Source organism: Phoxinus phoxinus, assembly GCF_949152265.1.
Source record: "Phoxinus phoxinus genome assembly, chromosome: 10".
Lineage (NCBI taxonomy): Eukaryota > Metazoa > Chordata > Actinopteri > Cypriniformes > Leuciscidae > Phoxinus > Phoxinus phoxinus.
This window is the reverse complement of record NC_136885.1, coordinates 23,082,885-23,110,690: the sequence shown is the minus strand read 5'-3', so window position 1 is coordinate 23,110,690 and position 27,806 is coordinate 23,082,885. Positions and strand designations below refer to the sequence as shown.

General features: G+C 37.9%; 4 protein-coding genes across 6 annotated transcripts; 1 reads left to right on the top strand and 3 right to left on the bottom strand.

Annotated features, from left to right (window-relative positions):
• The first annotated feature begins 180 nt into the window (after positions 1 to 180).
• On the top strand, positions 181 to 7,838 carry cct3 (chaperonin containing TCP1, subunit 3 (gamma)). Its single transcript, XM_079625134.1, has 14 exons — positions 181 to 433; positions 1,032 to 1,093; positions 1,178 to 1,228; positions 1,337 to 1,399; positions 1,490 to 1,586; positions 1,846 to 1,963; positions 2,116 to 2,302; positions 5,095 to 5,244; positions 5,398 to 5,530; positions 5,626 to 5,707; positions 6,272 to 6,452; positions 6,742 to 6,987; positions 7,110 to 7,241; positions 7,422 to 7,838. The coding sequence occupies exons 1-14, from the start codon at positions 406 to 408 to the stop codon at positions 7,518 to 7,520; spliced, it is 1,629 nt and encodes a 542-aa protein (XP_079481260.1). The 5' UTR covers positions 181 to 405; the 3' UTR covers positions 7,521 to 7,838.
• Positions 7,839 to 9,526: 1,688 nt separating this feature from the next.
• LOC307005223 (uncharacterized protein) lies at positions 9,527 to 11,852 on the bottom strand. Its single transcript, XM_079625140.1, has 4 exons — positions 11,604 to 11,852; positions 11,124 to 11,288; positions 10,728 to 10,850; positions 9,527 to 10,616 (listed from the first exon to the last, which is right to left on the bottom strand). The coding sequence occupies exons 1-4, from the start codon at positions 11,695 to 11,697 to the stop codon at positions 10,567 to 10,569; spliced, it is 432 nt and encodes a 143-aa protein (XP_079481266.1). The 5' UTR covers positions 11,698 to 11,852; the 3' UTR covers positions 9,527 to 10,566.
• A 96-nt stretch (positions 11,853 to 11,948) lies between these two features.
• Positions 11,949 to 16,418, bottom strand: tmem79b (transmembrane protein 79b). 2 transcript variants are annotated; one of them, XM_079625136.1, is made up of 5 exons: positions 16,220 to 16,418; positions 14,339 to 14,935; positions 13,581 to 13,775; positions 13,236 to 13,458; positions 11,949 to 12,983 (listed from the first exon to the last, which is right to left on the bottom strand). In XM_079625136.1, the coding sequence occupies exons 2-5, from the start codon at positions 14,922 to 14,924 to the stop codon at positions 12,788 to 12,790; spliced, it is 1,200 nt and encodes a 399-aa protein (XP_079481262.1). In that variant the 5' UTR covers positions 14,925 to 14,935; positions 16,220 to 16,418; the 3' UTR covers positions 11,949 to 12,787. The 2 variants fall into 2 exon arrangements, with proteins under 2 accessions (XP_079481262.1, XP_079481263.1); XM_079625137.1 differs by having other exon boundaries at positions 14,339 to 14,950; positions 16,220 to 16,364.
• A 2,244-nt stretch (positions 16,419 to 18,662) lies between these two features.
• On the bottom strand, positions 18,663 to 24,523 carry LOC307005224 (cortexin-2). 2 transcript variants are annotated; one of them, XR_013799236.1, is made up of 3 exons: positions 24,335 to 24,523; positions 20,912 to 21,211; positions 18,663 to 20,161 (listed from the first exon to the last, which is right to left on the bottom strand). XR_013799236.1 is itself a non-coding variant. In XM_079625141.1 (2 exons), the coding sequence occupies exon 2, from the start codon at positions 20,075 to 20,077 to the stop codon at positions 19,844 to 19,846; it is 234 nt and encodes a 77-aa protein (XP_079481267.1). In that variant the 5' UTR covers positions 20,078 to 20,161; positions 20,912 to 21,047; the 3' UTR covers positions 19,694 to 19,843. The 2 variants fall into 2 exon arrangements, 1 of the variants encoding a protein (XP_079481267.1); XM_079625141.1 differs by lacking the exon at positions 24,335 to 24,523 and having other exon boundaries at positions 19,694 to 20,161; positions 20,912 to 21,047.
• Positions 24,524 to 27,806: the final 3,283 nt, after the last annotated feature.

The window sequence follows — 27,806 nt, the reverse complement described above, 5'->3', positions numbered from 1 at the left end:
ACGTCATAGCATACTTTTTTAAATATACTCCTTCGATTTTTTTTTTTTAATTAAAAATATTTTAGATATCAGAAAATAGTATAATTATTTAACTAAATGTAGATTTTGATTTAAAACTTAAATGTTTTTTTTTCATTCGCAAGTTTAATTTTTTAGCTGGGAATTATTCATCGCGACTGTTCTCATAGGATTCTTTCGAGAACTTTTCAGTTCTGCTTCCAGTCTAGACCCGCCTACAATCATTGGGGAGCTCTCTTTGATTGGTGGAGATAGGTGTATGCCAAACGCGTCTCCTTTGCTTATTGGTCCACTGTGTGGCTGAATCCCCAGCCACGCCTCGTGCATCCTCTCCTCTTACCGTTGTGTGCGTTGTCCGGTACCGGTGATCTAAACCACGCCGCAAACATGATGGGCAGACCGGTTCTCGTGCTTAGTAAGTGCTTCCACCCATTATTCCCTCTGTAAATGTGCAACTGTAGCTTTAGTATGACCCGTCGCTGGACTCGGCAACAGTTCGAATAAGAGTTTTATTCACGCGGCAGTGCTAGGATGCTAAGCTAACTAGTGTGGCACGGGGGCCTCGCGTGTCTGACAAGCTCATGTCAGTGTTCAGATTAGTCATTGTGTTAGCCTCGTGGCTAACATTGCTTATTAATAGTAATGTTTTTTAAGACATTGCACAACAAGTTTCACAGTCAATATTAAAACGATCGCTGCTCAATTCGCAGTTATTTGCTAAATCTACCAGGCAGTAGCTTCTGTCTAACGGACGTATCAAAGTAACGTTAATGAATAAGCTAGCAGCAGGCTAACTGCGCAGAGTGTGTGCTGACCAGAGCTGCACCCACTTCTTGTTTTGACTGATAGCATTATTTATATTTTCTAATTTAGCATGGGCCAGGTATTGTTTTTGTGTTCGAAAAGATATTTTAGATCTTAGATAAGGAGTGTGTGCTTTTTATTTTTTCTCATTGAATAAAAGATTAAGAAGCTGAGTTAATGCAGACTGTCTCTGTTTCTGTTCATAACAGGTCAGAACACCAAGAGGGAATCTGGACGGAAGGTCCAGATAGGAAACATCACTGCAGCTAAAGTAGGTTTTTTATTTTTTCGCAGCAACTTGATGACGTCAAATTGAACAAAACCGCTAACCTGCTGCTTCATCTTCCCTTTTCAGACCATAGCTGATGTCATTAGGACATGTCTGGGACCAAGGGCTATGATGAAGGTGTGTTTCTGATGTTCAGTCCACATTTATATGTGCTTGTGAGATGTGAGACCTGATATTGTTCTAATTGCTCTATTTTTGAGGAAACGTTTTGCTCTCTGTGTGCAGATGCTGCTGGATCCCATGGGTGGTATTGTCATGACCAATGATGGCAATGCCATTTTAAGAGAGGTGATTACTCCATGAACTCTGATTTGTCAACTAAGATGTATGTTTTGTGTTTAATAAATATTAACCTAATGTTCTCTCTGTGGCATTTAGATCCAGGTCCAGCACCCTGCTGCCAAATCCATGATCGAGATTAGCCGCACACAAGATGAGGAGGTTGGAGATGGGACCACCTCTGTAATTATTCTGGGTGAGGGTCAACTATGTTCTCACTGTGTCAGAACAGACAGAGTCTGTGTAACCATGTAAAAATATAGAAATAATTAGGTTTTGGTTTTAATATTTACTTGAAGAATTACTTTTCTAATTTAGTAATATTAAAACAATTTATTATTGATGATCACATAATTATGATATAAATTAATAATGTAGAAAATAGCTAACATAAATTGTAAAACTTTTTGAATCATTTGACATGCTCAAATTCTAACGTAACATTCTGTGTACAGCGGGTGAGATGCTGTCTGTGGCTGAGCAGTTTCTGGAACAGCAGATGCATCCTACCGTGGTGATCAGTGCATACAGACAGGCTCTGGATGACATGTTGAACATACTCAAAGACATCAGGTAATCACACACACAAGTTTTATTGTCTGTATGAGCTCTCAATCATTAAGCGGCCGAGTTTATCCGTGGATTGGTAAGGTGGATGATTGGCTGTGGTAGGATGAGATGTTCTGGAGTCTGATAGTTTCTCTACAACCTCCTCTCTCTCACAGCACCCCTGTAGATGTGAATAATCGTGACATGATGTTGAAGATAATAAACTCCGCCGTCAATACCAAAGCGCTCAGTCACTGGTCCACCTTGGCCTGTAACATTGCTCTGGATGCTGTCCGTACTGTTGAGCTGGAGGAAAACGGACGCAAGGAGATCGACATTAAGAATTATGCCAAAGTCGAGAAGGTAGGACATGGCTGAGAGGATTTTCCATGTTTAATAATAAAGTTCCTTTAAAGTTCCTGCGGTGAAAACGCAGCTTTATACAGTAGTGGCCAAAAGAGATCATATGTGGGGCCTAGGAAAATTGACATCTTCACTGTAAAGATACGATTCCATACAAATCGAGATGTTAAACTCAAGATACTATCACAGTTTTTTAAGCTATTGTTAAGTTATTTAACTTATTTATTTAAGTATTTTTTATTGTTAAAATTATATTATTACTTTATTATCAGGTCCCACAAATATTCTCCCATTGCATTATTATACTTTATATTCAACATTATATAGTAATGTCACTAAAACTCCGTAAACTTTCATTTTTTGCACGCAGTACTCGTGCTTTCAATGCAGGCATTTGTTGGATCTCCCACACAGACAAGCTGCACACACACAGCCTCTCCTACAATTAATGCACTATACATATTAGGTAGAGATGCACTGATTGATTGGCTGGTGACCGGAATTGGCCCATTTTCACGTGATCATCCATGATCGGCGACCGGCCGGTCAGTTTGACATATGCCGATTTTATGCCGGTCAAATGCACTCGGACGCCGCATGATTAACATCGCGCAACATCAGCATCACACGTGCATGCGGAACGCACATGTACCTCGTGAAATAAGGCCGTTTCACACCGCAAGCAGCGCGTATTTTTTTCGGCGTGTATGTTAATCAATGAGTGCATTCACACCGCGAGCAGGAGCGTCGCGTGAGCAGCAATGAAGCGTGGGTTTCGGCGCCAAGTCACCTTTATTTATAAAGCGCTTTTTACAATATAGATTGTATCAAAGCAACTTCACAGTGATAACATGAAAATAATACAAGTTTGTTTCTAGAAGAAAATTGCGTCATCGTTCACCTGAAGTAAGGCAGGTCGATAATATTGTTGAATATTAAATGTCCCCAAATAAGCCAGCCGAGTCTATTTTTGTTGCGCTGCTCACGCTCAAAGTGAAAGCACACGTTTGATGGACAAAATAAATATGATTTCACACAAAAAGTGCATAAAATACACAGAATTTGCATGTCCAGTGTGTTTTAACAAGAACTGGAGTAGGAAAAAAAAAAACTGTCAGAAAAAAAAAATTGAAGACTCAAAAATATTTATAGAAAATGTACCCATTTAATCTTGTTTTTATTATTCAGTTTGGGTAAAAGTATATGGTGTTTTATAAATAAATAAAAAATATACAGAAAATAAATATTTTTGTGTGCTGTAAAGTGGTTAGAAAAAATGAAATCTGCTAAAATCGGTATCGGCAGGTTAAACTCAATGAAACATCGGCCTAGAAACATCGGAATCGGCCTAGAAAATTGTAATCGGTGCATCTCTAATATTAGGTCTGGATATTGACACAAATTTCACAATTCGATTCGAAGCTTGCGATTTAATATTGATTATTTTGGATATCAGGTACAATACATGGCAAATTTTCTCAAGGAAAACAAATCTCTTAAAGGGGTGGTTGAATATGATTTCACTTTTCTAACTTTAGTTAGTGTGTAATGTCACCACGTCATGGTAGGTGGCACATATTTTCCTGCTTTTTTGTCCTTTGCCAATCACACCTATGAGACGCCTGACTAAAAGCTGACTAAAAGTGATCGAGGATGGATCATTTCAATGAACTTGAACCTGCAAAGTCTTCTTCGGGCGTAAAAGAAAAATTAAAACTGAAACTTTTTCATGGAACCTTGCTAAAGCAGCACGTTACAGTGGCGAAGGAAAAGCTCCCTGTATTGCATGTAATCACAACACTAAAGTATGTCGGGCGTCTATGTCAGCGGAGGAGATTAACGTTACAAAGAATAACCAAGGGTTTTATTATGTAGCAATAACTTGGTTTTGTTTAACTCTGAAACATGAAATGTGGAGTTATTTGCTTTTGCTAAAAAATTCTTATATATATATATATATATATATATATATTAAAAAACAATATTTATATATGATATATTAAGTATATTTAATATATACTTTTGAATGAACTTTAATTTAAGTAACCTGTTTTTTATTATTTATTATTACTTAAAACAACCCAGCTGCAGTTTGATTTATAGTTCTGTTTTTGCAAATGAATTCTTCTGTTGTAAATGTCCCAAATGGGAGAGAGTGTGCAATTTTCAAAGAGTTAAATTAAATGTTCATATTACATATTTTGGTTGCATTTGTGAGTTAATAAAAACGTAACTGGTTGTGTAAACTTGGCACATATTTAAATATCGATATAGCCCTGAACCGAGTTGTAATCGTATCGCATAATTTTTTGAGGTATCTGCAAATATCGCATCGCTGGCTGAGAGAATCGATATCATATCGTGATGAATTGTCCGATTTACACCCCTAATTTGGATTAGACCTCTCAATTTATTATTATTAATATAAAATATTTTACTCATATTTTGATGGTTTAATTGTACTTGTAGGGTCGTTAAAAACCAATACCACCAGAAAATTCTTTGTCATCTTTAATCAAAATATAATCACTTGCACTTCACATGATCAACTCTTTTCTGAGTTTTCTCTTTTCTGATGACACTTAAGCTGCAGAAGTTCCAATTATTGATGTTAACCAATTCTCAGATGTAGCAAAATGAGAAAAAAAAAGACCAATAGATGATCCAATTCCCAATGGATACAATGAAGCCTATTTTTTTTATGGTTTACAAATGGCAATTTACCTTGACTTTAAACTGATCGTTTAAGTGTTATCTGGCGTCTGTTTACCTAAATGCACTTGTGTGTATAGGTGCCTGGTGGCTTCATTGAGGACTCATGTGTGCTGAAGGGGGTAATGGTAAACAAGGATATAACTCATCCCCGTATGCGAAGACTGATTAAGAACCCCAGAATTGTTCTGCTGGACTGCTCTCTGGAGTACAAGAAGGGTGAGAGTCAGGTGAGGTTTTGTCTAAATCCATAAATCCCCTATTGAATACATTTACATATTTAGTTATAAAAAATATTTATATTTTTTATTTATTTATATATAAAAATTATTTCATATTTATATATAAAAGCTTAACCTTTGACCCTTTCTTCCCCCCCTCAGACTGATATTGAGATTACTCGTGAGGAAGACTTTTCCCGCATCCTGCAGATGGAGGAAGAGTACATCCAGCAGATCTGTGAAGACATCATTCGTCTCAAACCTGACCTGATCTTCACTGAGAAGGGCATCTCTGGTACATACGAGCACCCATGCAGTCATGTTTATGAGAAGGGATGGTGGTCCGTTCAGATCACGTGGGTTAAATTAATTTCTTTGTAATTTCTGTAGATCTGGCTCAGCACTATCTGGTGAAAGCAAACATCACTGCGATCCGTCGTGTCAGAAAGACGGACAACAACCGCATTGCAAGGTGCAGAAATATTTGCTTTTGTCAATGTTTTCATTTTCTTCTGTAGTTTATTACATGGTTTGTTCTAAGGTTTCCATGGTCATGGGAAAACCTGGAAATTTAAAATGTAAAAGTCTTTCATTGAGAACACTAATTCACTACATTTAAATTTAAAAGAATATATATATATATATATATATATATATATATATATATATATATATATATATATATATATATTCAGGTTTCATTTTAATTTGTTAAACTAAAAGTTGTTAAATTTGTTTGTTCTAGTGTGCCTTAGTCATTTTGTTAGTTTATTTTCTATGTAGCTTTTATTTTAGTTTTAGTTCTTCAACTTATTTAAATTAGTTGCCAGGCAACATTTCTGATTTTCAAGTTTTTCATCCGTTTGTTTTATTTTACTTATTTAGCTTTACCTCAAGTACCTAAAACAATTTTTATAGTTACAACTGATGGTTTGGAATCAAAATGACTGAAAACCCTGAACCAGTAATCCGAAACTACTGGAGAAGTTATAAATGTATTGGTCAAAAAGTGACTACCTCTGCTTGTCTCTCTCAGAGCATGTGGTGCGCGTATTGCCAGCAGAACGGACGAGCTCCGTGAAGAGGATGTGGGTACGGGAGCTGGCCTGTTTGAAGTGAAGAAGATCGGCGATGAGTATTTCACCTTTGTGACAGAGTGTAAAGACCCCAAAGCCTGCACCATTCTGCTCAGAGGAGCCAGCAAGGAGATCTTAGCGGTGAGAGATGACAGGAGGAGGTTTCTAAAGAGTCTGGGGCCATTGTTAAAGATTCATGACAGTGCAACGCTCCGAGCAAGATTAATGAGAGTGCATTTTAATCGTTATAAAGAGTCTAACAAAGGTCTCTATAGTCAGAGCAGCCCTCAGGAAGAGGTGCTTAGATATTTCAACAGGCCATTTGTTGAATATTTGATCAGCTCAGCCAGAGTTCTCTGGTACCAGGGGATTTTGCACAGGTTAATTGACTTGTCACAGTTTGACTGATGATCTTTCTCTGCTTTCTCAGGAAGTGGAGCGAAACCTACAGGATGCCATGCAGGTCTGTCGTAACGTCCTGTTGGACCCGAATCTGTTGCCAGGCGGTGGAGCAGTGGAGATGGATGTGTCCCGTCGGCTGATGGAGCGTTCGCGAGCGCTGACTGGTGTGGAGCAGTGGCCGTACCGTGCTGTGGCTCATGCCCTGGAGGTCATCCCACGCACACTCATACAGAACTGTGGAGCATCAGCAATACGTGTGCTCACTTCCCTTAGGGTACGTTGATTCAAAATGCGCATTTAGATTACTGTATGTTTCTCTCAGCACGTTACTACCTCTCCTGAGTCACTGACACTCAATTGCTGTTTAAGTGGTCTCTGTTTCGGACTCTTTTCCAGGCCAAGCACACTCAGGAGGGCAACACCTCATGGGGTGTCAATGGAGAGACAGGAACTCTTGCTGATATGGAGCAGCTGGGCATCTGCGAACCACTGGCAGTTAAAGCCCAGACCTACAAAACTGCAGTGGAGGTAAAGATGCAATTAATTACATTTAATTATCTTTTTGTTTAATTAATATTTTATTTTTAAATGTGCAGGTCTTAAAAAGTCTTAACTTTGATTTTAAAACTCTACATATACATTGAATTTAACTCACGGAGGAAGATTTTGTTTTAGGACTTTTAACAAATGTTCTCTTTTTTGATTTAGACTGCCATCCTGTTACTGCGCATTGATGACATCGTTTCTGGTCACAAGAAGAGGGGAGATAACCAGATGGGTGGAGCACCGATGGAGGGCCAGGAGTAGAGGGAACAGGTGATACAGAGGATGAAGGAACCAGAGTACAGAAAGGACAGTAACGCAGCAAATGAAGAGCATATATACACAAGCATTTATCTGTGCAAAGCACCATTCTCCAACACAATGTTCTCATCAGAAAGCCATTTGCACTGTCGCGTCATTAGGCCAGAAGCTCTTCTCACCTCGTTTGGGTTTTTTTGTTTTCCTTTGGCAAAAGAAACAACTCTGGATTGGTTTAGGATGTTTGTGCTAGTATCTCTGTGCTTCACTTTGCCTGTATTGTTACTTTGTATTTCCTACCGGTGATAAATTTCAAAATCTAAACATGTTGTTTTGAATTTTTTTGCTTTGTGCTGAAACCCCTACAAATTGTATATACAGGGTCCCCGCGGATCCTTAAAAAGTATTAAAAAGTCTTAAATTCGATATTTAAAATTTAAGGCCTTAAAAAGTCTTAAATTCTTATTTTTACTTATGAAAAGTCTTATTTTTACCTATGAAAGGTCTTAAATTTTAGATGACACTTTGACGACGTATCTAAATGCTTTCCAAATGAAAACTATCTAATTAGCGTAGGCTACGTATTATTTTTATTATTCTATCTTTGTGGATTTGCTTGTTCACGTGACAATTCGCGTCATTTACGGCAGCGTATTAGCCTGCGTCTGTCTCCTGCACGCGAGAGGAGAGAGGAGAGGATAAGAGAAAGAGTAAATGTCAGTTCAATAGTAAGTTCATTCTTTGTGCTTAGGATTGTCTATGAACTATGATGATATTGTAATCATTGTTTTAACTACGTACGAGGCACCGCGAGTTCGAGCTGACATCGCGTTTGTCTCTCATGCTTGCTTTCACTGCGTGCTGTGTCAGTGCAGTTATAGGTATGTCACCAAATTAGTTTTTGTCTTATTATATTTATATCATATTATGTTGTTATATTAGAATATCACGAGCAAGAGTGCCGTTTTCCTGTGCACAATTGCAAATGTGCTATTTATTTTATACAACAGTTAAATTAACAATGTGTGTTACTTTTTATATTGTCAATATTGTTTGTTTCCCCCTTTATTTCGCCGACGAGAATTTCATAATGAAACTGTAGTCCAACAGACAGCGATTCTATTTTAAAAACTGAAATCCGTGTTTTGAACGAATCATTTGATTCAATGAATGAATCGGCCGTTTGAACAAATCGGTTGAATAAATCTCCAACAACTCGCTTATTAAGACAGTGACTTACTGCCACCTACTGGCGGGTTTAGTTTCATATTTAAAGTACCCTTTAATTAAAATGTTAAAATTATAAATAATTTCATATTTAAATATTGAATAGCTTTATTTATGCAATTGCAAATTAAGTGTAAATATAGTAATGCCAGTTCGGATGCCGCTTTTCTGTGTCACCTCTGCACTGCAAGGATGATTTTGGTACGGTCTTATTCTAATAGAATTGAATTTGAATGTTAGAATTTGACATAAAAGGTGATGCATATCTCTAAATACGTTTTGAAATAATTTCCATATTTAGGTGAAAATGGCCCTGGAAATCAATTTAAGGTGGCAAATATTGCCCCTTAATAATTTTTTTTATTTCAGTCACTACTGTGAACTGACCACTGCATAGATAGAATATGTTAAATATGAATATCTTTTTGAGTCTGCTGTCAACAACAGGCCTAAACCAGCCATGGTACCAGTACAAAATCAGTAAAATATCATTGAATTATTATCAACAAAACTTTGAAAATATCTAGATATATTTTTGTTAATATTGCAAACCCCTAATGTACGGTATTAATTTTTATTTCTTCAGGTCTTAAAAAGGTCTTAAAAAGCCTTAAATTTGACTTTAAAAAATGTGCAGATACCCTGATATAGATTAAGGTATTTATAACACCTTGGTAGTTATCTATGATTCCATGATTTGTAGGATAATAAAAAAAATTAAGAAAGCTGCAACCTTTGCAAACAAAATAACAGTATTTTAGGATTTTTATTTTTTTATTTTTTTTACATGCATTAGTTTATCAAGGTATCATGTACTATCAATGAACAAAGTTTACTACATAAATGTTGGTTCATTTAAATATACTGTTCATTCATGATATGTTAATAAAAATGCTAATTTCTTTTAGTATATGTAGGAAATTAACGTCAAAACCGAACATGAAAGAACATTGACCGATACTTCCAATAGATGCTGTAAATCTTAGTTAGTGTATAGATCTTTATTGTAAAGTGTTACCAGTTGTTTCTGCATTAAATATTTAATGCAGATATTGTCAACAAATTCTATTAGGGCACCAGACATTAATAGAAACACATGCTGTTTTGACAATATTTAAGAATCTTTTCTGCTATCAAACACACAGCATTTACAACATGTTAGTGGCTGTGGATGTAAAACAATGTACAATAAAAAAACAACATTGAAATAGTAGAGTTGAATGGTTTACACTTAATTTTGATGGTCCCCAAGACATTCTACTAACAATAAGTAACCAACTTATTTTATGAACCCTAACCTAACAGTACTAATACTCTTGAGTTAGTTGTCATAGTTGAAAAGTTATTTATAGTTAGTAGAATGTCTAAAGTGGACCATCAAAATCAAGTGTAACCGGTGAATAAATTATAGTTCATTCTAAATCATAACCCTTAAAATAAATTATAGTTCATTCTAAATCATAACCCTTAAAATATATTGTACTCGTTTTTTCTGTCGTTATGATACACTGATAAAGAAACCGACAACAAATGAGTCCAATGAAAGTGTTCAGATTTACTTAACTTTAAATCATCCAGAAGGGAAAGCACCCATAAATGCCATGAAGATCAGTTATTCTGCAAGTCTTTGTTGCATGTTAAGTATTTGTCACTGTATGGAACTCAGACCTAATCTGTCATTATCACCACAAGTATTGAATCTGTCTGCAGTGCTTGCCTAGAGACAAAATCCATTCAAATTTACAATCAGTCATGGGTTGCAATTCAGCATTCACACCAAACGACAGCATGCCACAGATTTATGATCATGAGAGGGATGAGGACGTCACCCCTGGGCTTGCTCTCCTGTCTCTGGGTCCACTTTACTGTTTAGATCTGACAGAGAAAAAGGAAAAGCATCAAAATTGATCCTTTACAAAATATGTATCAGCCGGCATATGGTGATCACTTTATATCACTGCCAAAGCCACGGTCTGCTTCTCTTACCCATGATCGTATTGTTGGAGGATAGGTGCCGTCGCTGGTTAATAAGGCAAATGTTAGAAGGTCCCATATCGTCTGATATTGTGTAATTCGAACCAGTTGGTGGATCCATATCTGTGTCCATGGCTGTTCAGATAGAGGGGGAACAATATAGCTTTAATCATAATTTAATACCATGCATGTATAACAATAACTGCTTTTTGGCGGCTGTAGAATAAAGATCCACTAAAAATTACGTTTGGACAAGTTAAAAGTCTTGAAAATAATTGCACAGAAAGGCTGTTAGTAAAAGGGACATTTTTATCAACAAATGCAATAAAATTGGACAATATTTAAAGGTATCCACACTGAATGTTTTCAAAGATTAGAAACTGCTCTAATTGTTACATTCACGCTGACCTGAGAACTCTTCGTGCAGATGGGAAGCAGACTGTGGGGGTCTAGAGAAGCTCTTAACTTCGACGGCTCGGTTGATCCCGCAGTTTGAAACGGAGGGTCCTGCCTGAAGCGGGGGTTCACATGTTCTCCAGTGGCCTCCAGTGGGCACGAGCGTGCTCCTGCAGTCTGTGCATTGTGGTTGATAAAAACAAGCGCTATTACATAACTTAATTAGCAACTTCCGACAGCTGGCGAACAGATAATATTACTCGTAAGTAATTCAAAACTATCGTCGATCATTTAATAAGCAGTTAAAAGGATAGTTAAATAGTAAAAACAGATGTTACGATAAATGTCTCGCATAACAAACCTTTCTTTTCAAAAGCACATTTTAAATAATATTTTTTTTCGCCAGGTTATTATTTCTACATGTTATGGGTTTTAATTGCTTATGAATTAATGAATAGCTGATAAATCAAGTTCTGTCATCGCTCTTCTTACCACTGCACACGTTTCTCTTCAGCTTTCTAAACGGGCAGTTCTCCCTCATCCGAAACAGACAAGCGCTGTGTTTCCTTCGGCCTTGAGATGACATTCTGACTCTATATGGTATATTCCTATATATATATACACACAGTATGATATCTAATATGAATATATTATTATTAAAGTGCTGGTGGTCTGCCGTCAACTTTCCATGTACTCGAGCTGTCAAACGACAACAGGTAGTAGGAAATAGGCTACTTTCTGCCCTCCGACAAAAATTGAACAAGGACTTGTTGAACAAGTTACGACCACCGTCGCAAGCACAGAACTGCGTCATTCACAGAAATGATAGTCAAGATCGATTCTTTACAATTTTTTTATGAAAAAATAACAAACAGGAATTAAATCCAGCATAATACATTAATTTGCTCTAAACGGGCTTCTTATATCCTTGCAGCTTTGATTTAATTACAAGTATTTAATTACAAGCTCTTTTCTGTGATACTAAAATTATACCTTCCTATACATTTTTTTTCTTTTACAAATCTTTTTTAAAATGTATACTACACTTTGCACATAGTAAACATCACATTGCCCTTAAATTAGTAAAGAGAGATTAAGGAGTGGCTGTGGAAAAATACAAGTTTGGGCAGGCCACTAACTTCACACACAATATTTTAGACTTGAATAAGCAAACAATGCCTAACCAAATTGAAAGAAAAACATGCTTGTGGAATAAATATTTAGAATTTTGTTTTGTTCTTGACTTCTTGTTGACATTCACATCTTTAAAAAAGATTTCAACCACGGAGCTTTCGATTGGTGAAGAAGCTTATTCTAGGCTACATTTGCTTTGTTCATGTTTGGCTGTACTAAAGGTAATTCATTTTAATTTGCAGTTTAGGGTTTAAAGTTTCACTACACAACTTCTATTTATAAGTTAGTTCTAGGAAGATAAAAAAACATTCCCTCCTTCGTTCCACCCCTCCTCTCTCTCTCTCCTTTGACTGGATAGCTCCTTCTGGCTATTTTGACCCACCTGGTCATGATATAGAAGTACTCAGGAAAGCAAAGAACAGGAGTGGAAAATGAAATCACAGTTGGATTAAACATTCTCAGACACAAATGTCCAATTGAAGTTGGCTCTAAGCCTAAAGAGATCTAGTCTTTCATTTGGCAGTAGCAGAGGTGTGGCTTGTTTAGCCCCAGAACCTCTGTTTGGTTTGAGAAACGGGTGTCTCTGGGATGTCTGGGGCGAAGATGGAGCCTGCGGATTCGGAGAGGAAGATGAAGTAGAGGTTGGCCACCAGCATAACCAACATGGGCAGAAACGAGAACCCAAAGCCGACACCTCTGACACTGCTGCCACATGCCGCAGCGACCCAGTACAGCAACCTGTGATAGGCACAAAGACACACACAATCACACTTAAAAATAATGTTTAATGATTTTATTAAAAATCTAACTGAAACCTATAAATAAACTAAGATTAGGGAAAAAAATCTTTAACATAAACATTACAAAAAGTGAATTTGTCATAGCCAATCACTAGATATGAGAAATGTCTGAGCAAGTGTTTGCGGCCTTTTCTAAATCAGAGATTGGGTCCTGTACGTTTAAAGATATTCGGAGATTCGGATTCTGTACCTGCCAAAGGCAAAGACGATTGTGAGAAGAGGAATTAGTTTCAGCAGATCCTGTTTCAGGTAAGCAGCCATGACAGCCAGTTGGAGGAAGTAAAGGAGGAAGAGGGAGATGGAATCCTCCACATAGCGCTGGTGAACTTGCACCTGCTTAACTTCTCTCTCCCCCTCAAACCGTGGCGTCAAGGAGCGATACCACAGACGAGACACACCTAGTACCAACATACCTAAGAACAACAGTTTCAAAACAGCTCTGAATAAACAAACGAATGAATGAACACAAAGATACACTATCTATCAATGTCGCCTCATTTCAATAGTCACAACAGTCTGGGTGCTTCCTGCTTACCAAAGACAATAGGTATGACTGCAAAAACAGAGCAGCGCAGTGTGTAGACCAGCCTTAGGGGGGCACTGTCAAGCAGAGGGGCATCAAAGGGCAGGAAGACGTACCCGCCCCACACCAACAAGGGGAAGATCAAAGCTGAAGTGAACATGGACGAACCCAGTTTAAGAGCATCACGATTAGATCCACCAAATTTACCTGGGAGGAAGAAGAAAAAAAAGAAAAAATAGATTAAACCTTACAAAAGTATAGTTGCAGTTGAGTCAGAGCTGTGTGGATCACAATATTGGTTCTTTCTACTGCTTTGTATGAAGATACCGTCACGGTAACACATTTTGGCAGAATTTCACAGACAAAAATAATAATAAATGTAAATATTATATTGGTTATGCCCCTTTTTTTAAAATATATTTCATTCAACACTTAACATAACAAATTAAAAAGTTCTAAGGGGTTTTTGCAGGAAGCATTTCTGGTTCCATAAAGAGCCTTTCACTGAACGGTTCTTAAAATAACCATTTTCTTCTTAGTGTGAAGAACATTTTAATAATCTATAAAGAACCTTTAGTGCAACAGAAATGTTCCATGGATGTTTACGGTCCACACGGAACAATCAATGCTAATAAATAACCTTTATTTTTAAGAATGAATTATATTCAAGACATATATTTGACCAGTTCATGCATACCTGGGAATTGAACCTATGACCTTGCCGTTGCTAGCGCCATATTGGTGATTTATGATTTAATGATTTAACTTACAGCAGCCTGATTTGGTTGTGACTGGCCGGTCGTGGTAATAGCCATCTATTGGTGTTCCATATGTCTCATGCGTCCCGAGGAAGACGCTTCTCTCATCTTCAGCATCTCTCCAGCTGTCTGCAGCCTCCTGCTGGCTGGTGGAGCGCAGGATGGTGATGCTGGGGCTGAAGACTCGGGCTGCGTTCTCTGGCATCATGTTCATCTCCTCTATCTCTGAACAGGTGCTTTTCACTCCGTTTCTCAGCTCAAAGTCAGAAATACTTTCTTTCCCTGTCCATTCCTCACCTGTCTTCCTCTTCTCTCCCATCCCAAACTCCTCCCTTTCGCTCTCAGTCCGGCTCACTCCACCCCGGAGCGAGTTGCAATCTGATCTCGCGCTTACGCTCTCTCCATCCTGGACTGACAGAATCTGTGGTCCGGGTTTATTCTCAGGCCACTGTAGGGTACTGGGTTCCATATTTGCAGACTTGATCATTTCCTCTTCCTCCTCCTCATTGTTATTCACATTCTTTGTTAGCTTGTCCACATCTGCTACCCAGTCAGGGGTTTGGGGCTTCGCTGCTGGTCCAGGAGGGCCCGTGTCCATTGTCCCTGGCACTGAATACAGAAATTCTGACAGTGAAAAAAAAATGGAGAAGCTGGAAACAGCCTGTCTGAGTAATTTTGTAAGATGTTTAAATTCTCTGAAAGGTCATCGTCTACAGCAGGGATAGGCAACTCCGGTCCTGGAGGGCCACTGTCCTGCAGAGTTTAGCTCCAACCCTAATTAAACACACCTGAACTAGGCAATCAATGTTTTCAGAATTACTAGAATAGATACAGGCAGGTGAGTTGTTATCAGGGCTGAAGCTAAACTCTGCAGGACAGTGGCCCTCCAGGACCGGAGTTGCCTATCCCTGGTCTACAGGAACCAATATGTAATGAATTATTGGAAGAATAAATTATGAAATGCATTTATACTACAGTAAAGAAGAGCAATAACTTAACCAATCAGCTAGTTGTTAAGTGTGTCCCCGGTATACTTAGCTCATGATGCTTTTCAGAAACGTGGTCCAGATAAATAGTTTAACCTGGACCTGTATGAATTTCTTTATTCTGCTTAACCCAAAAGAAGATATTTTGAAGAATATTGGTAACCAAACAGGTGATGGACCCCATTGGCATCCATAGTACGCCTATGTTTTTTCCCCATAGGCTATACAATATTCTAAATATCTTCTTTTGTGTTCAGCAGAAGAAATAAATTCATACAAGTTTGGAATAGCTTCAGAGTGAGTAAATGATTTGGGTGGATCCCTTAAAGCTATTTCCCAGAATAAAATGCATTTTTGGGCTGTCTTAACGGAAATAAATCATAAAATATGTCAGTGCCATTGTTTTGTCTCAAGATGCACACCAGTAAAGTTTTTTTCTAAGACTATAAATAGGCTATCAAAGTCGTAAAATGAAGTTATTAAGACAGTGGAATATTTATTTAGCAGGAAATTGGGCCCTGCGTCGTTTTAGCCATAATAATTAGCGTCACTGCTTGTATTTAGCTCGACTAGTTCGAAGACGAAAAACAGAGAACGCAAACGAGGCCTCAAAACAACATGGACACATGATCGCATAAACAGAGCGAGTTCAGAAGAACCACATAATAACTCTAAACGACAGCACTTATTCTCAGGCTGGTATTGTCTACAGGACACATATGATCTTCATTGTGATAAAAAAAAGTCTTATTTTAAAAACGATAAGAAGAAGATTCCATGATCAGGCCGAAATGAGTTTTCATTTCATGCGTACGGCATGTCAAAACAGTCGAAACATTAAAAAGCGCGAGCGACAAGGCTTGTGGAACATTTTATCACGTGAAACAAAACTTTCTAATGTCCTCACCCAAATTTCAGCGCAGGATATTTTGCTTTCTGGATTGTTTTTCCTCTATTGAAATGAAATTTCCGTAGTGGAAGTTCAGGTGTGTCCAGGTGAAGTTTGTTAAAGGGGCAGACTCTTAAAGGGGAAGTTTGTCAGTCATGTCCTTAAAGTGTAATTGGTGTTGTTGCACTGATAAATGTGTACACACACACACACACACACACACACACACACACACACACATATATATATATATATATATATGTATGTATATATATTTATCAGCAGGGCTTCACATAATGAGTATGTGTAAAGAAAAGAGGTTTAGTGCAACAACACCGATGGCACTTTAAGAACCTGTCTGACAAACTTCCCCTTTAAAAGTCTGTCCCTTTAATAAAACAAAATAAATAATAATAATTATATATATATATATATATATATATATATATATATATATATATACCTACATTCATTTCCTACTAAAACCAGTTTAAGGTTGCTTATTTGTCTTGCAGATTTAAGCTGGACTCCTGGCTGAAAGGTGCCCCCAAACCTCTCTAAAACCTTAAAAACAGACTGCCTTAATCAGCTCTGTCAGGTTGGGAGGCTATAAGCACCTTAAACTGGTTTAAGCTAGTTTGTTTTCTTTTATCAAAAATATATATTTAGGGGTTTTGTAAGACTACATTAATTCATAAGAGTATTTCCTTTAAAGTCCATTTAGAGAATCAAATATGGAAGGTGATGGAGACTTTTAGGCTGATAATTTATTTAAAAATAAATGTAACAGGTCACTCTTTAGGTAGGCTACTATCATAATATTGGTACATCACAGCTTTGTCGCAGTAGTCAGTGTGTTTGTTTCCATCTTCATGCTAAAGAACATGTCACAACAATGCTATACAATACCAAAGACATTGGTAATTTTTGGCAAGTTTCAAGAACATAAATGTAAATATAAATTATGATACTTCAAAAACAAATGAGGCTGAACAATATAGCACAAGATTGATTCAGTTCTGCACCGTTACAACGTTGCAATGAGAACATAATGTCAGTGAAAGCCATGACTGTAAATAGCACAACATGCTTGATGAAGTAGCACTCCTCTTGCTACATTACATGTCTCATTACCTTTCCCTCTACAATAGGCCGGATTCATTTTGCACCACAGTACGCTGTTCTGAGCTCAAAGAGCCCCTGTGGGATGTGACGCTGTAAAATGGAGCCGTCACTGCTTTCCTGAGGTTGAGTGAAAGCACATCTGTACATGGTGGCATGAGAAGATGAAGACAGATGACTTTGAGATGTTTTCTTGCTACACACTCCCTCCTGTGAAAGCTCAAAGCTGCTGTCAGCATGTGTGCCAGCTGTTAGCATAATGCTAATGAAGGGGTTAAGGCTGTTTGCATGCTGTTCTGGAGTTCATCTGATGTCTTTCTCAACAGGAGAAAATGTTGTTTGGACCAAAAAGAGTCGGAGTGAAGGGATGAGTGTCCCCTGCCATCTGACCAGGCCTTTGAATGGGATTTTATGAATAATGCCTAGAAGATACATTAATTAGTTGATAATTGCAAAAAACCTTCTCATGCACCAGGGTTGTGCAAAATTCAGAACTGAAGAATGAAGAATGGCTCCCTTTCAATTACTGACTGACAATTTGATTTGAATTGGCAACACCCTACGAGAGTTTAATCAGAATTTGAATTGGAATAGCAGAATTTACTGAATTTAAATTTTATAAAATTCAACGGAAATACATTCTGGAAAACGAAGTGTTCTTCCACCTCACCCACAAAAGTAACATTTTTAAATATGATGAAATGTACACTGCCCGGCCAAATAAAAAGTTGCTTAAGAGTCTATGATTGGATAATATTGCAGTGATTATTGTTTCTAGCATGTTATATGTTTGGCAACAGCTCTTCCAACCCTAATTAATGGAGTGTGTAGCTTTTCCTTTCTTAAACAACCATGTAGGAAGAAACATCATGGCCATATTCCAGGATTACAGTGTAAAGATTCATCAGGCTCAAATAAAAATGGTTGGGATGGAGCATGAAGAATAATTTTTCACACATCTGAGTCCAGACTCCAGACATTAACTTCACTGAAAGTCTGCAAATGTGCATTGTCAATACAAGACCTTTACCAAAAACTGATGCACCTCTTGATGAAAATAAATGTTGCAATATTAATGTTGAGATGTAATTTTTGGTCAAGATCTTGCATTGACAATGCAAGGGTCAAGCACTTTGAAAAAGTCCAAACAGCGACTTTCTTTGGCCAGGCAGTGTATAAACTAAAAACCAATTTCTAAAGGTGACATTTAAAATTTGCGACACCTCAATTCAAATTCAGCAGCTGAATTGGAATTTAAAAGTATGAATAAACATCCCTGTCATACACACGTTTCATTTCCATTTTAATGTTGTTTTATGTATTAAGACACTCACTAGGTGAGATGTAAACATATCTTTTATTTATTTATTTGGAAATAAATATAAAAGCACATTAAAATGCAAAAGCCACTTGTAAACTACATGGCACATTTTCAGTTTGAGTAAAGTCACCAGCATCTCTCTGCATTTTAAAGGCTCAAATATATTGTACACGCCACTCAGCTAAGACACAATGTGCATCGTGAGAACAGCAGGTCGGTGTCATGGAGAAATAACACCGCTGCAATTCTGACTCGAAAGCAATAGCTAAGTTGCACCTAAATGGCAATATTGACCTCCTCTGCACGCAAGACACATATCGCACCTGTTTATTTCAGCTTCATTTCTATTTAACACGTAAGTCAAGCAAATCACAGGTGAACCAGACTTTGAGAAGGAAAAATAACACTGCGCTGATAGCCCGGGCAGAACGGCAAACAAACGTTTGATAGAACAGTCCATTTCAACATCAGCAAATACTGAAGAACGACAGATAGGAAAATCCGACTCCTCCCATTAAGAACACTGTGGAGAGAGAGGCGGGGAAAGGACCTGGCAAATCAAACATTCAATTTGCCCACAGAGGCTGGTAGGTCAGTACATTGATTGACATTTAGCTGAATAACAGCAGGGCCAGTTTCTCTGGCTGTTCTGTAAACACACGGATTTATAAGGCGCAAAGCTCAAGAGTCCCAAACCGAAGAGCTCAGAGAATGTAATCATCCTGGAACCAATGCACTGTGCTTTTTATGAGAAGTGTGGAATGAGTCATTGAGAAATGGATTAACCTACTTTTTCATTTTCCAATTCCGGAATTGTTAATTAGTCTTTCTTTGGACGTAGAAAATAATTAACCGTATATTGTTTGTCTGTAATAAAGCTATTCGGCTGGTTTCAAACATAAAAGATTCATCGCTAAGACTTTTCAGCCATGCTGAACGTGACATCAGTGGTGGACGCTATGAGTTGAAAAAACCCTGTCAGAACGCATGAGACATGAAAGTGGGTTTAAGTGCAGTTTTCAAATGGAAAATCCAGACCCACAAGTAGCCTACACAAAACCACCATCACGGAACAACAACACTTGAGGGGATACAGTCGGCTCTGAGGTGGAGGAGGTGTGGTGGTGGTTGTGTGTGTGAGTGTGTGTGCGTGTGAGGTAATCATCGCATGTCTCCTAGCCCCAAATCTGGCTAGCAGCTCAGGCAATGCGGTAGTCGAACGTGTCCTTTTCCATATAGTCTGTCCATGTGGAACTCGGCATGCTACTGTACGGATCCAGAAGGATTCGGAAGCAGCGCACGATCAGCAGCCCCAGAAAGATGAAGAGGAGGAGGACGAAGACGAAGGCAGCCTTCTGTTCCAGCGTGAGGAAAGGGATGGGCTGGGTGGCCCCAGACGCAGACAGCGTGCTGCTGTGGAGATGCTCGGCCATCCTCTCCAGTTCCTCGGCACGGGTCAGGGGCACGCGGCCATTTTCGCCACATTCGTGATCAACAGGTTCCTGTTTAGAGCCATTCTGGAAACACACAAGATGATTAGGAAAAATCGCTCCGTTAACAACAAGAAAATACAGTGTTAAACATGAAATGTCAGCAATATTGCATTAGTTTCACATCCGTTCAGTTTGAAGACCTAACGTTTTTTGAGAATTCCCGACAATTTCACAGCCAGCGCAGGCCTCCCGTTTAAAGGCATATACAACCACTGCGTTATATAAGATTACTGTGTACATGTTTTAAAAGCATTAAATCCTCCAGCTCACATTACTAATGCACATCAGTGAAATGATTCAGCCTTGAGTGAATTATCTCTCTCATCTTAAGGTGGTCGAATCTGTTTCTGACTGTGTTTTTGTCATGCCCCTGAATCATTCTCGGTTTCTGTGGTGGTCGCTGACCCTTTAATGGTTCACTTCTTTGATGCCAGCGCTCACGATCAGCCCTGGCACTCCCTGTAAAGCCTGGCTCAATTTCCCCAAACGTGAAGGCTTCTCTTGAACAGTCGCACGCATCATATGGCAATGTGTTGTTCAAAATCCAACCGCATGAGCATTGGGTACCTGTGGTTTGGATTCCAGAAACAAAGTGCCCGACACTAACACGTCTCCAATTATGATTTTATTTATCAGATTTCCGTGTAAACATCCAATCGATCCCTCCTTAAAATGGGCTAAATTGCATTCTCACCGCTCTGACAGTTGAACCGGTGACGTCTGTACACACACACACACAGGGCTGTGGATGTAATGGAAGCCTTAGTTTCTCACCTGTTGTTACTGAAGGGGATTCATCAGTGGGAGGGGGATGGAGACCCGAAATAAGCAGGGAGAGAGACGTCTTCCATCACGGCTGTCCGCCCAGAGACAGAAGGTTGTCACAACTTTTTCAACCAAGCTCGTCGATTTGTTCAGCAATCAAAATAAAATCCGCGGCTCTCCGCTTCCATTCCTCTCCTCTGTGGTCCAACTCCCTCTTTCCCTCGCCAAGATGAGCATGTAGTGGTGTCACATCACCCATAGCAACCAGTTGCCATAGCAATCCCTCCAAGTGTGTTCAGTAAAGCTGAGCTGGTGAGAGACAAGTGTGATCCAGCCAAAGCGCAGTGTAAACGTGTGTTTCTGTGAAGGCGGTGGATTTAATACAGACCGACTGATGTGTGATAAAAACAGCGGCTAAAAATAGTGGCCACTTTTAACTTTGCAGGATTAACCAATTTTAATACGGTCTTTACTACAAGCTGCTCGCGAATGTCAGCCAATCAGCTTAAATGGGGAATGTCGTGCTTTCAGACATCCTGCTGTCATTTGATATGTCTGTGTGTATATACACTCTGTCTCCATATCTTCAGCACTGTCAGTAGAAGCACAGCCTGTACGAGTTCTATTAACTGGATATATTTAAACATTACTGATAGATCAGTTGACGGACTGATTTATTTATTGTGTGATTGATGGCCGTGGAGAAATAACTGTGAAGTCTGGATAATATCCAGCCCTGAATGGTGCAGGGAGGCTTCTCCATCATAGGATTTTTAAAAACACACAATGTTTTGGATGCATGTGAGATGGACAAATAATCTTAAATAATAGGCAGTGTTTGTGAAGGAATACATAGTGTGTAAACCACCAGAGGAAGATTGGGTAGGACTATTATTGGTGTTATTATTATGAAGATAATAATTAATACGCATTTCTTTGACTATGATTCTGCCAAATATATATGTATGTATTATTTACAATCTGTAAAGGCATCAGAGGATCATAATCTGAATGCTATAAATGAAAATGATACAGATGATTCTGATGATGAACATCATAAATACACACACAGTTTGATCACTGTGAGTATTATGGGGGAGTGGGATCAATATGTGAATTGTAATTTGCCAATATTAGTTAAGCAAATTGAAAAGTGTATTTATTATGAATAACTATATTTAACTGTAATAGATCTAACATTTAATGTCATTTTACAGTAAAATACTGAGTTTTTGGAAGTGAACCCCCCCCCCCCCCCCAAAAAAAAAAAAATCATTATAATTTACAGTGAAATAAACGTAAACTGAAATTCCCAGAATTCCCTGCGTGACACTTACATTAGAATGTGTTTTCGTCTAAATAACTGTTTATTCTTATTAGGGTTTTATGTTACATCTAATTGTTAAATTTATGTTTATTACATTACTTTAGTGTAATTTTTGTTTCCTGATGGTGTTTAGTATTTGTGTGAATGACACTGGGCACCTTCTATATATTAGCATTTACCTCCTCATTGTGAAAAAGCTGCTTGTGATGAATTCATCATGTGACTTTCTCATCACTCCCCGTTTTTGGTGGTTGTTAGGGCTATTAGTACTTCAAAAGGTTGGATAACATTATATCAGTAAATGAAATGCTCTTTTTTTAACTGTAAATGTAAATAAAATCTTTAAAACTAAAATGTTGCTACTGTATTTTTTTTTACGACAAATTCAACCACAGCTGCCGGGTTTTTTTTACCGTAAAATTTTTACAGTGTACACATACCTTCTTTTTTTGACATACAAAATCTGTCCTATTACCTATCTAAAACACACAGCATATGCTATATTTAGTTTATAGGTTATAGATATAATTGTTTTATTCTCAGATGGGCAATTTACAGTTTTTTTTTTTTTTTTACATGGCTAGGACACATTTCTCAAAGGTCACTTTTTCAAAACTCTTCACACAGTGATCACAACAGCAGTCTATGTGAGCTAAACCATATTGAAATGTATTCTGAATCTAAAAAAATAAATACTATCAAACCTTTAGATGTAACGGAACACCTACACAAGTGTCACTGCAGTCTTTCAATTTACATAATGCGGTAAAAAAAGCAGTAGTGAGTGTCATTCTTGATTTGTAAAGATTTATATATATATATATATATATATATATATATATTTTTTTTACAAAAGAAAATATTGCATAATGCAGCCTGTTGTTAGTGTTTTTTTTTAGGTTGTTGTTTTATGAGTGACAAAGTGTGTTTGTTGGGTGAACACCTTTGCTAGTGTTATGGAAGAATAAGTTGATTTGAGACATGTATGACGTGTATTTGGTAGTTTTAGAAGTTATGAAACAATGATTATTTTTTTCTAAATTCTACAGACAAAATCACTAAACACGCTCACAACATGCAAACCATCACACATCTCTTGCAAAAGCAAACACTAACTATTTTAACTCTAAAAATAGTTTTTGTGTAGTAACTGCACACATACATCAAATGATTAGCCATATACACGCCACAATACACACGTATATGAAAAATGTAAAAACACTACTATATTGTGTCTTGCATATTAAGAATGCAGTGGAGTGTATAAGTTTGTCATAGTGCTCACACATACAAATACACCATAGCCTGCATGCGCAATTGATGAACTTCACAGTTATTGAACTGAACTGAATCAACACCGAACTGACTTGAGATGTATGACAATATTAGCTTGCTAAAGCTGCTTTACAGCAGAATATGAATATGTTACTATTGTGAAGATGCTTTGAAACAGTCTCTATTGTATAAAGCGCTATAGAAATAAAGATGACTTGACTTGACATGCATTTTCTGTAGGCCTATTACAAAATAAACAAATGCAAGGGTGAAAAATTTATTTGTTGTGATCAAATTAGGTATATTTACACTATAAACAGAAATCCAAGAGGGTAAAAATTATTTATTTATTTCTGAAAACATTGATTTTTGATTTCTAAGTGATCGATTTATGTAGGATATGCTAATGGGGTGTAGGTAATCAGGAAATGATTGTGGCGTTTAAAGTAAATGGTAGTGTTTTCAAAATGAAACACAAGAGCTGTTAGTTTTTTTTAACGATGTGTCGTTACTTTAGCGTTTTGCAAAAAGTTTGTTTTACAATCGCAAACTGAGTGTAAAGTAGAAAATGTGCTTGCAGTTTTGGAGATTTGGTCTCAAGATTCGCCTGTAGGCCTACATGGTTTCACCGGGTACCACTTTTAGTTTATAAGCAATTTAAAGCAAAAACTGTAGTGCATTATGAATGTAGTGCATAAGGAAAACTGTATGAATATTTTTTTTAAATGACCTAAGTTGAGAATATTGAGAAATTTGTCCTGGCGACTCTAATAACACAAATCAACTTTGTGTAATACTAATATTACTTTAAAATAACTTTAATAGCTTACCTGAGATTTGCGTCTTCAAATAATATCTTATTTTACATGTTTTAGACAAACTTCAGTCAGATAGTTTCCAGTCAAAGAATGGCCATCTCAAGGCTCGGTATATTCTCGTCTAAATATGATGAAATAGCGCCACCCGCCAGATGTTCGTTGTAGTCCACTGCACCTGGACTCGGAACATCTGATTTCCTCCTAGGGAGGGACACAGAGGACATCTAAACAACATAGCCTATATGTTTGTCTGTGGACGTCAACGTAATGTAAGTAAGTTAATTTTAACCATCTTTTTTAAAATTAATCAATCTGTAAGATTCATACATGCTTGGTAACATATGGTGTAGAAACTGGTATTAAACTCACCAGAGGTCGGATACAACCAGATTAATGTGTCAAATCCGAAAAAAAGAAGCTTTATAATGAAGTATGGAGGACATTACATGACTTTCCCATTTCTGACCGCTGGGTGGCAGCAGGGAACCACCTTTGGGTTCTTTTCTCCTCACTGTTTTATAAAAAGTAGCTCTGTAGATGGCGCTCTCTATCTCTGGATTACTTTTGTGCCAGACAAAAGGAAAACAACGTGAAAACACAAACCTTCAAAACAGACTCAGATTTTATGTGAAGCATAGTTTATATCACAAAAACAATGCTAGGTATAGGCTGTGTTTATTTAATTAACCAAGGTTGCACTTAACTATAGGTTTTTGACTTTATGGTAACAACAAACACAAAATAACCATTCAGTTAAGGGTGAGAAAGGGGTCTACTACTACTACTACTACTACTACTAAGACTTAAACAAGTAAGCACCAATCAACATCCTCTCATCCACCCAGTTAAAAACAAAATAAAACCAGTAAGCTTTCAATCTTTGCTTTCTCTCTCTCAAGCTCCTTTGTAAACTATGAGCACAGCGAGACACTAGGCTACTGCTGTACATCCTCAGCAGAAATATTGTAGTAATGAAACATTCGACTGATTCATTCCCATTTATACTAATATGAATGCAAATGGCAGAAAAGCGTGGGTAGCTCACAGATATTTGATCATATATTCCAAAGATTAATGATCTTATCGATCGTTATTATTCAGCTGAGAGTGCTGAATTAATGAGGTGTGAGGCATTCAATGTGGAATGCTAAAATGAAAACAGAAGAAAGGAACATTTAACACCATAATGTGTTGCATTTAATGACCTACATTTATCGTTTTTATTGCTGTAATGCACACAATATTTTTTTGTGGTTGCTTCTTGTTCTCCATATCTCTTTGTCTTTTTAGCCACAGCCAAACGTCCATGTGTGACACGCCAGCAGTGACCTTTGACGGATTTCCTCTCAAAAGGGTGATGAAAGACAAAAATAATTGCTTCTTTTCCAAATGTTTCAAGCTCAAATCTCTCTGATGCTTGATACTCGTGTACATTGCAATCAACTGTCCTAAACACGTCCCCCTCACCATCAAAGCGTTGGATAAATGATGTGTTTATAGAGGAGAACTCAAATGCGGCTCGAGCTGAACAAAAGTGTGCAAGCCACTTTGAAATATTTTAGCTTCATTTCATCAGAGTAAAATCTTTTGAAAGAGGAAAGCGAGAAAGAAAGCGGCAGTCGGAGAGACGGGGAAATCATCTCCACGCTCTCGCGCTGACCCTCGGGCCATTTTTTCTGCCCTCCGTTTTGAGACAAGTGATTTAATTGGAAAAAAAAAAAAGAGGAAAGAAATGATACTTGTGGAAGATTGTGGTTCTGAGTCATTAACTGCGGGGAGGTGCACTGGTTAAGGCGACTAATTGAATGTCAGCATGAGCCATTGAGAAAGAGCTCAGGTGCAGTGTCAGCAAAACCAGATGGGCGTGTGAGGGCAAATAAAGAGGGTTTAATCTTATTACAGGAATAGTTTGCCCAAAAATCATTTGCTCACCCTCATGGCATTCCTAACTTTATTTCTTACGTGTTACACAAAAGAATGTGCTTTGAAGAACGAAATCTTTTTTATGCATGCAATCAAAGTCAATGGGGTGAACTATCCCTTTAAGTGTCTCAGTTCTTCTACATGTTTGCATGTTTGTGGCTGCCAGTTCACCAAACTCTCTTTATGTTGGATCAAGTGCAGCTTCAACTGCAAGAACAATGTTTACAAGAGGTGTGAACTATTGCTCCCTCACACACCACATTATCTCACTCTGTCTGGACCTTCTTCCTCATTCACTGGAAATCCAGCCTGCGTTGTCCACAGATACGGAAAGGGAGTCTCAGAGCAGTATCTTCTCTGCTTTATGTCTTCCCTGCGCTATGTTTTTTGGCGCTCTTCCACCATTACACATGCACAGCAGGAAGAGAACTCTTCTCCAGATGCTCCCCATCTCTCACTGATAGTCGCAATTCATATTCAAGAATACGCAACCAGATTGTTCCATTTTTAGCCTGTTCGAATTTCAAGCTAATTGGGCGCAAAAGCAAAAGCACCCTAGAAAGTCTCATGCTGCTTCTGGATTACTTCAGTCTGTGGAGTCCAGGCACCTGGTTGTTTTTCAAAGCCTCCTCAACAGGGCCCGCCTCTGGGACCCCCGCACTGCAGACCTCCTCTAAAAGCCTGTGGTAGGAACATTCAATCTGTCGGCTCTGGTTTCATCAGATCACTCTTTTTTATTTCCACCCCCCTCCTCCAGTCTGAGCTTTAATGGGAACGAGGAGAGAGGCACACAGTGATTACAGGTATCAGGAGTTCACGCCGGATCTGGGGTATGAGATAGGACCCTGCGAGAACCAACAACAACTTGGCACAGAGGCCATTAATCACTGCTTGTTTGGAATCTGAACTAATACTGTTCTTTTTTTCAATTCAATTTATCTTTCCGAGCACTTTTTAAATACATCTCACAATCAATCAATACAGTAGGGAAGAGTGGGGTTAAGATGTGCTCAAATCATCTCAAACTGGTTTCTTGAACATGCCAATGAGTTCACTATACTCAAATGGCCTCCAGTCACCAAATCTCAACCCAATAGAGCAGCTTTGGGATGTGGTGGAACGGGAGATTCGCATCATGGATGTGCAGCCGACAAATCTTAGGCAACTGCGTGATGTGTCATGTCAATATGGACCATAATCTCTGATGAATGTTACCAGAGCTTTTTTGTATCTATGCCACAAAGAATCCAACCCGCTAGCAACTGTGTATATATATATATATATTGTGCATTCATAAATCGTTTTTTTTCTTGTTTATGGTCATATTTTTATTTACAATGTAAATCCTTTATGTATTTCCTTGACATGACACATCTTACCCCCAATAATGTGGGGGAAATTGTGTCACTGGACCACTTTTTAAAAAAGTCTTATTTCTATAACCTTATGTTATGCTTTCAGTTGATAAACATACTGAAAGCTAATTAGGAATATTATTTTAAAAAGTGGCGCAACTCTCCCAAATAATTAAAATTCTGTATTATTAAACTCAGAAAATCAC

Bases quoted from the DNA above. Each gene is read 5' to 3' on its own strand.
- LOC307005223 (XM_079625140.1), bottom strand. From the start codon at position 11,697: ATGTCATCTCAAGGCCGAAGGAAACACAGCGCTTGTCTGTTTCGGATG. The intron at 11,289-11,603 runs GTAAGAAGAGCG...CACAATGCACAG, and splicing joins GAAGAGAAACGTGTGCAGTG to ACTGCAGGAGCACGCTCGTG. The intron at 10,851-11,123 runs GTCAGCGTGAAT...CTATCTGAACAG, and splicing joins TCTGCACGAAGAGTTCTCAG to CCATGGACACAGATATGGAT.
- LOC307005224 (XM_079625141.1), bottom strand. From the start codon at position 20,077: ATGGCCGAGCATCTCCACAGCAGCACGCTGTCTGCGTCTGGGGCCACC.
- tmem79b (XM_079625136.1), bottom strand. From the start codon at position 14,924: ATGGACACGGGCCCTCCTGGACCAGCAGCGAAGCCCCAAACCCCTGAC. The intron at 13,776-14,338 runs GTAAGTTAAATC...TCTTCCTCCCAG, and splicing joins CACAACCAAATCAGGCTGCT to GTAAATTTGGTGGATCTAAT. The intron at 13,459-13,580 runs GTAAGCAGGAAG...TGTTGTTCTTAG, and splicing joins AGTCATACCTATTGTCTTTG to GTATGTTGGTACTAGGTGTG.
- cct3 (XM_079625134.1), top strand. From the start codon at position 406: ATGATGGGCAGACCGGTTCTCGTGCTTA. The intron at 1,229-1,336 runs GTGTGTTTCTGA...CTCTGTGTGCAG, and splicing joins GACCAAGGGCTATGATGAAG to ATGCTGCTGGATCCCATGGG. The intron at 6,453-6,741 runs GTGAGAGATGAC...CTGCTTTCTCAG, and splicing joins CCAGCAAGGAGATCTTAGCG to GAAGTGGAGCGAAACCTACA.